Source organism: Octodon degus, unplaced genomic scaffold (genome assembly GCF_000260255.1).
Source record: "Octodon degus isolate 3935 unplaced genomic scaffold, OctDeg1.0 scaffold00083, whole genome shotgun sequence".
NCBI classification, from domain to species: Eukaryota; Metazoa; Chordata; class Mammalia; order Rodentia; family Octodontidae; genus Octodon; species Octodon degus.
Genome location: NW_004524659.1, coordinates 9,112,677 through 9,120,071, shown reverse-complemented (window position 1 = coordinate 9,120,071; position 7,395 = coordinate 9,112,677). Strand labels below are relative to the sequence as shown.

The following is a 7,395-nucleotide window of genomic DNA, read 5'->3' as shown; positions in this document are numbered from 1 at the left end:
AGAGAGAGAGAGAGAGAGAGAGAGAGAGAGAGAGAGAGAGAAGTGAGTAGACAGGATCATCAAGAATAGTCTAGGAATTGAAAAGTACTATGAAGCCAGGTATGTACCTGTAACCCTAGCTGCTTGGGAAGCTAAGGAAGAGGATCACAAATTGACCTTAATCTGGATAACAGCAAGGTCCCATCCCAAAAAGACAAAAGAAAGGAGCTATGAAAGAAGAAAGATTGAGGAGGCCCAATGAGTAGGATGAAATGATCATAAAGAAAAATAATAGAAAAAATGGAGAAGAGGGAAAAGAAATTTATCAGGTAGTAGAGAACTGAGGACAGCACAAATAACTTACTGGATCTCCTGGTAAGTGTCTGGTCCCTGGATCAAGCTTAAGAGTGAGGTCCTGGTGTGGATTCCAGTGTCAGGCATGATGCTGAGGACCTTATTTCTCACTCTTTCATCCTTATCCATTAACCCTTGGGCCAGAGGCAAGGCAAAGAGATGAGTGACCATGCCTAGACGCTTCAGCCCTTCCCAGGCTAGCTCTCGGATCAGTGGGTTGGAATTGGCTGTATCATCCAGCAGACGGTGGGCGGTCTCAGAGCGCAGGGATGGAGACACTTGGTAAGAGGCAAAGATCTGCCCTAGTGCACCAATACAGCACTGATACTTCAGTGGGGAAGCATGGAGCATAATATTGAGAATTGTCTCAATTAGGTTGCTGATAGCTATGTCACTCATTTTTCTGCCCAGCCAACTTCGCCTTGCTGAGTCCATAACGACACTGTAGGTTCCTTCCTTGGATTTTCTCATTGCTAGAAAGCCTTCATCCTCCTTCTCTTCATATTCTTGTATTTTACTCAAAGTTCTTACCCTGCTGTTCCATAAAAAGAAGGGTTCAGGCATTTCCCATTCCAGTTCCCGCTGGGGTGCGTGCAGGTTGCACTGTAGGTGGATTGGGCTGCCCTCTGGCCAGAGACGGGCACGAATCACTGAGTTGGGGATGTAGCAATCGGGGGCAAGGAACCATTCCCTCCCGGAACCAAAGTAGCATCTCAGTATGTGGTAAGGGTACAGGCCATCCCAGTAAGTCAGTTGCAACTGGGGAGGAACCACGTAATGGTGGTGAGGAGGCTTGCTCACCGGCACCTCCGCCACATGTTTGCCAGTACCCAGTAACATGGGACTGCCATCCTCATCTTCTATCACATGTGGCACAGAATGGTCGAAGGCAATGGCCCGCTTATTGATAAGGTTCTGCAGGCCCAATAGTTCCTGTTTCCCCTGACCAAGGTAGATATACTTGGGCACAAACATAATCTCAAAAGAGAGAAAGAAGCTTGGTATGAAAGGCTTAGGGGCTTCTAGCACTTCATCTGTTATACTCCTTAAGGAAAGGAGAGAAAGCAGGCTAGGGGGAAACAGTTTTAAACAGGATACCAGATAAAGACCCTGATTGAAAGTCACCAGCAGGTCACCCCGGTCATTGGCAAAGCAGACTGGGCCAAAGCGCAGTGATGAGTCCAGCATGGCTATGAGTCTACCATGGAAGTCCCAGATCCGGACAGAGCCATCACTGCCAGCGGTGACAAAAAGACTCAGAGACAAGCAGACATCAAAGGATGTGATGGTACATTGGTGCAGAGGCAAGGTCTCTATGAATTTCGAGCCTGATTGTGACTCATAGGACATAAAATCACGGAACTTCCAGAGACGCAGGCAGTTAGTGTCTGTGATGGCACCCACAGTGTGGGGCAAGAGTACCAGTTGTTTTAGGTGACAGCTGCTGAGAATGCTTGAGAGAGGCTGCAGTTGTAATTTTGTCCCCTCAAGCACAGCTTCTGATAAGTGTATATAATCATCCATCCCATAAGAACACAGCAAAGAGTTTTCTCGGCCACCCAGAAGCCTCGCAGACAGTGTAGAGAGTGCCAGTACAGCCCCATAGTGTATGAATTTCTCTATTCGGGCACAGCTGTGCTGGGAAAGCACTCTTACCATACCACTCTGGTGCCCAGAGAATATCAGTCCTTCTATCCCTCGCCCCAGGTGGAAATGCCCATAAGCCAGGCAGTGTACAAAGTCCTGAGAATTGGCTGAGCTGCATAAAATATACTTGGCTGGGGATGGGTTATGGGTTGTGTCAAAAACCAGCACCTCTGTGTTGCCTGTTGCCACAAAGAGCTCCTCTTTACGTGGGTCATAGGCCCAGTCCACAGCCTCGTCCAGGATGGAGAAGGGCCAGGTGAGAAGCAGAAGGTCCCCTGTTATTGGGGACACAAAGCGCAACAGGCCATCATCTGTAATGCACAGGATCTTGTACCAGTCATCACCACAGCAGACCCGATGCACCTGCTGGGGAGCAGAGCCACAGACATGAAAGAGGCTATAGAAGCAGGGCAGTCTGCACAAGAAAAATGTATGGGTAGTTTGGCAGAAGAAGGTAGTGTCATCAATAAACTGGAGGCGGTACAGCTCCTCGCCAAATTCTAGTCGCCGAAGCAGGTTCCCTGAAGTCAGGTTCCACTCCTTCATGAGGCCTTCCTGGCCAGCTGTTAGCAGGGTGTTGGCCTCTGATCGGCTGCGGATACAAACCACTAATGAGATGTGGGCCTTGAAACTGTAGAGGGCATGGCTGTGATTGACATTCCATACTTGGATTTCCCCTGCCTGGTTTCCAGCATAGAGAAAACCCTTGTCCAAAGCTGTGAAGCAGCAGGTGATAGAGGAGCCACTGCTGGTGGAGATGAACTTCTTCATCTCTGCCAGCGTGCCCTGGCCATGGCGCTCAAGGGCTCTCACCACAGTCTCACACAGGGCTAGGACAGAGCCATTGGGGCCATTCAGCACAATGTCCTGGACAAGCTCATTACCTGGCATGGAGATCATGTGAGCTATCTGGAGGCCCTTGCCACTTTGATCAATGACCCAGGTGACCACTGAACCCCGGATGCCAGACAGAAGCATCTTCATTTCTGGGTCATAGCAGAGACAGTTGATGTTGAAGCGGCAGGGCACTGTGGCGAGGGGTTTGAATGCCCGAAAGTGGTCCCCAAAGAGGCGCAGAATCAGGTCACCACAGTAGGCCACAAGAATATGATAGGAACCCGTGTGGACCATTGACTGGATGGGTGGCAGTCGCTCAGTCATGAAGAATGCTTTCTTCTCAACCATGTCCTCAGATTTGCTCTTCATCCACACTACAGCCTAGAAGAGAATAAGGTAAAGCTTGCCTAGAAAAGATAGCAAAGGGGCTGGGGGGAATGTCTCAGTAGAATAAGCACTTGCCTGGCAAGAGCAAGGGTCTGAGTTCAATCCTCAGTTCCACAAAACAAAACAAAAAAAGATGGCAAAGGAGAGGGGCCAAATGCTCAGCTACTTTCCCCTGTTCTTTTATTAAGGAGGAGCTGGAAGATTCTAGAGTGATTTTGTACTCTAGTGATGGGATTGGAACTGGGATAGAGGTGGAAAGTGTAGGACCCTTTTTAAACCTCAGTCTACTGTAGAGGTACTCAAGTATAACAATTTGGAGCCAGTATTTGGGGAAAGTAGGTGGGAGGGCATCAGGATCCAGGTTACATTTATTTATTTGCCAGTTTGGTGTGAGAGCTGAATGGGTTTGGTCCATGGAAAGTAGGCTAAGAAGGGAAAAAGAGAAACGGAGGGAGAAGGAAGGAAGGAAAGAAGAAAGGAAGGAAGGGAGGGAAGGAATGGGGGAGGGAGCGAAGGAGGGAAAGGGAAAGAAGAAAGGAAGGAAGGAAGGAAGGAAGGAAGGAAGGAAGGAAGGAAGGAAGGAAGGAAGGAAGAGAAAAAAGAGAGTTTACCTGCATTTCTTTTGTGTGGGGTGTCACCCAGGAGAGAGAAGCAAAGAAGTAGGCATCACAGAAGTAGTGGCATACAAGTGGCATATTTAGAGGAAAGCGAGATTCTTTGAACAGTGTCTGGGACCGGTCACTCAGAACAACTGTATCACTCTTTGAGTCATCTGAAGATTGCTGGATAGAGGCATAGCACAAAGTAAGAGGCCAGGGCCCACATGGCCTAAATAGTCTCACAAGATTCAGGATTGAAAAAGTTCCCCAAATCATTCCTCCCACCCCTCCTAACTCCTGTTACACCCACACATGCACAGCTTACCACCAATGGGATCTCTCCACTTGTGACAAATCTCTCAACACACGCAGGAGCCAGAACCCTGAGGCCATGTATGGACAGTTTTATAGTGGGGGTAAAGGGAAAATGATGTTCTTCCCAAAGTGGCATTTGGCACATCTGTCTTCTAACATAAAAAGGCACTAAGTATACCATCTTAACAGGATCTCCCAAAAGTCAATGCAGCCCTAAGTTATCAAACTTAAAACTGTAGAAGTAAGATGCTAGAACACCCTGTCTGGCCATTAAGTTTGACAGCACGTACACAGTATGTATTATCCATAGTACTAGAACATGTGCTTTTAAACATTTACCCAAGATCCATTTGCACAGAGCTATCCATAGCAAAACTGAGGTTGGCAAATGCTCTCTCTGCTGCCCTCTCCCTTCTGTTAGGACATTTTCTAGAGCACCAGTTGCTCTGACAATGCTTCAAAATGTTTGTCTACTATAAAGTACCTTCATAAGAGGCCTATAGTCTTAGTTGGAAATGGGTGGTCCACTTTTTGCTAAAGTGACAACTGTCTTGATAGTTTGTTGTACTTGTTTCTTGGATTTTTTTTTTTTATGTATTTGGTTGTTGCAGGGTCTCACTAGGCAGCTCAGACTCATAGTGATCCTCCTGTTTTTCAGCCACCCCAGTGCCAGGATAACAGGTATACGCCACTGCACTCAGACTCTGTGGCTGGCTCAGCCTGCCCTAGGGGGTGGGGCTGGCATGGCATGTGGTGCCAGGGATTGAACCATGGTTCTGAGCTTGCCTAAGAGGACACTTTAGTCCACTGAGCTATCTCACTGGCCCCCATTTCTTGAATTTATAGACAATCTATGACCTTTTCAAAACGCACATTATTGTAATATAGAGGCTAATATTGTTTATCCTGTTTGTTCTTGGATTTATAGACAATCTATGGCTTTTTCAAAATGCTCATTATTGTAAGATATAAGCCAACCCATGGCATATTTGTACATTACCTTGTCTTTATGTATGATATCATTTATAAGACACTTAAACTCTCTCCAGGTGGGGATGAGTCTGGGGGAAGGCATCATCTTGATTCTCCTTGAGTCCTCAGGACCGTTGCTTAAATACCTGTGGGAATCCAATAGAAGGCTGCTTAACTACTGCTGCTTTTTAGAAGCCTGGAGTCAGAGGGTAAGAATCATGAACTCACATTTACTGAAGACTTTGTCAGAACAAGACAGACCTTCTCATTTAATCCTCACTATGGCCCTGTGATGTAGGGATTACCCTGCTTTACAGATGAGAAAGCTGAAACTTGGAGAGGATAAATGAAGGATTGGGGAGCGAAACAGAAACTTAGAAAGACTAGGGGGGGAAAAAAACCTGACAGCCAAGCAATAATACTTTGCTGGTTGTAGTACATCAGGAGAATATTTTATTTATTTATTTATTCATTCATTCATTCATTTATTTGTGTTTCAAGACAGGGTCTCCTTGTGTGGGTTTGTTTTTTGTTTGTATTTAATAAGGGGATACAGGATTTACAGAGTCTTACTATGCAGATTGGACTTGTAGTGATCCTCCTGTTTTCAGCCTCCCAAGCACTGGGATTATAGGTGTGAGCTGCCACACCCAGTCTCAATCGCTGTCTCAGCATGCCCTGGGGGTGGAGCCAGCAGCTGAGCTCTGCCTAAGCAGGTGCTTTGGTAAGCAGGAGCTTTAGTAGCTATCCCTCGCTGTGCAGCTTGAACTAAACATCTGCTCACTTTTGTAGTGCCCAGGCTGGTCTCCAACTCACAACAATCCTCTTGTCTCAAACTCCCAAGTTCTAGGATTACAGGCATGTGCCACCAGGCCCAGTTTCAGGAGAATATTTTGAGGACTAGCAGGATTTCAGAGTGTGGTCCCCAGACCTCCTACACCAAAATTATTTGGGGAAAAGGTACACCTTCAAATGCCAAGTCCCGAGTTCTGTTCTAGATCTATATGGAAGCTGTAACTTGTAACAAACTTCCTTAGGTCCCAGAAGATTCTGTTGCTATCCAAGTCTGGTTACTGAAGTAGGAAGTAGATAGAGAAAAAGGATACCTGGGACTACCGGCCTCACCTGGCACAACTGGAGAAAGGATTCCAGCCTTTTTGTTTGGGTGGTTTTGTTTGTTTGGGTTTTTTGTTTGTTTGTTTGTTTGTTTTCATTTTTGTTACCAGGAATCAAACTTAGAACGTTGTACTTGCCAGTCAGGCCCTTATACCACAGAGCTATATTGTTTATTTGTTTTTCTTTGTTTGTTTTTTGAGACAGTGTCTAGCTATGAATGTAGTCCATCTATGTATGTAGTCCATCTATGTATGAGTCATCTAAAGATTCCTAGAGAGAGGCATAGCATAAAGTAAGAGGCCAGGGCCCGCATGCCCTAAATAGTCTCACAAGATTCAGGATTGAAGCTGGCCTTGAACTCACTATGTAGCCCAGGCTGACCTTGAGCTCAAAGTGATCCTCCTGCTTCAGCCTCCCAATTGCTGGAATTACAGGCATACACCACCACATGCAGCCCAGCTTGTGGGCTTACAAGTTTCCCCATGGATGGGTGCTCAGACAATCTGCCATTCATTGGCTACTTTATCATTCCATTCTTTTGGTCATTGTGGGGACAAACATCTTTTCCTAGTTGGATTTTAAATAAATCTTATAACAATCCTGTACTATGTAGTATCTGGCCTTAGTAGTGCCATAATGGACTTGTTTTTTCTGATTTGTAAAATGAAAATGTCAATAGAGGGCAACAGAAGCCAACCATGCCTGTCAGATGTTCCCAGTGTGTTGGTTCTGTGGTTGGCAGCATCAGCTTCACCTGAGAACTTGTTCGAAATGCAATTTATTGTCCTAACCCTACAGCTTTTGAATTGGAAACTGAGGACAGGACCCAAGAATCTTTTTTCCCCCATTACTGGGCACTGAATGCCAAGCCCTTTGCATTGAGCTACACCCCCAGCAACCCCCCACACACACACACACTTTTGAGACTAGGTGTCATTAAGTTGCCAAAGTTGCCCAGGCTGTTCCTCAACTTGGGATCCTTCTGTTGAGATTTCAGGTGCATACCTCCACACCCAGTTAAATAGTCTGAGTTTCATCAAGCTCTTCAGCTGATTTTTTAAAAATCATTTATTTATTTGGTACAGGGTTTCACTACATAGCTCAGGTTCATAGCCTTCCCAGCAAAGGGACTACAGGCATGTGCCACCATGCCCAGTTTTGGTGGCTGGCACAGCACTGGGGTTCTGGA

The 7,395-nt window shown here is 46.2% G+C and overlaps 1 protein-coding gene across 1 annotated transcript in view; it reads right to left on the bottom strand.

The window, feature by feature from the left end:
- Positions 1-5,193, bottom strand: part of LOC111818206 (WD repeat-containing protein 87-like) — a 15,484-nt gene extending 10,291 nt beyond the window's left edge. The window contains exons 1-4 of the mRNA XM_023721452.1: positions 5,119-5,193; positions 3,816-3,986; positions 344-3,198; positions 124-131 (exon numbers count right to left, since the gene is read on the bottom strand). Of these exons, the coding sequence (XP_023577220.1) occupies positions 124-131; positions 344-3,198; positions 3,816-3,986; positions 5,119-5,193 (3,109 nt within the window). The remainder of the gene's footprint in view (positions 1-123; positions 132-343; positions 3,199-3,815; positions 3,987-5,118) is intronic.
- Positions 5,194-7,395: the final 2,202 nt, after the last annotated feature.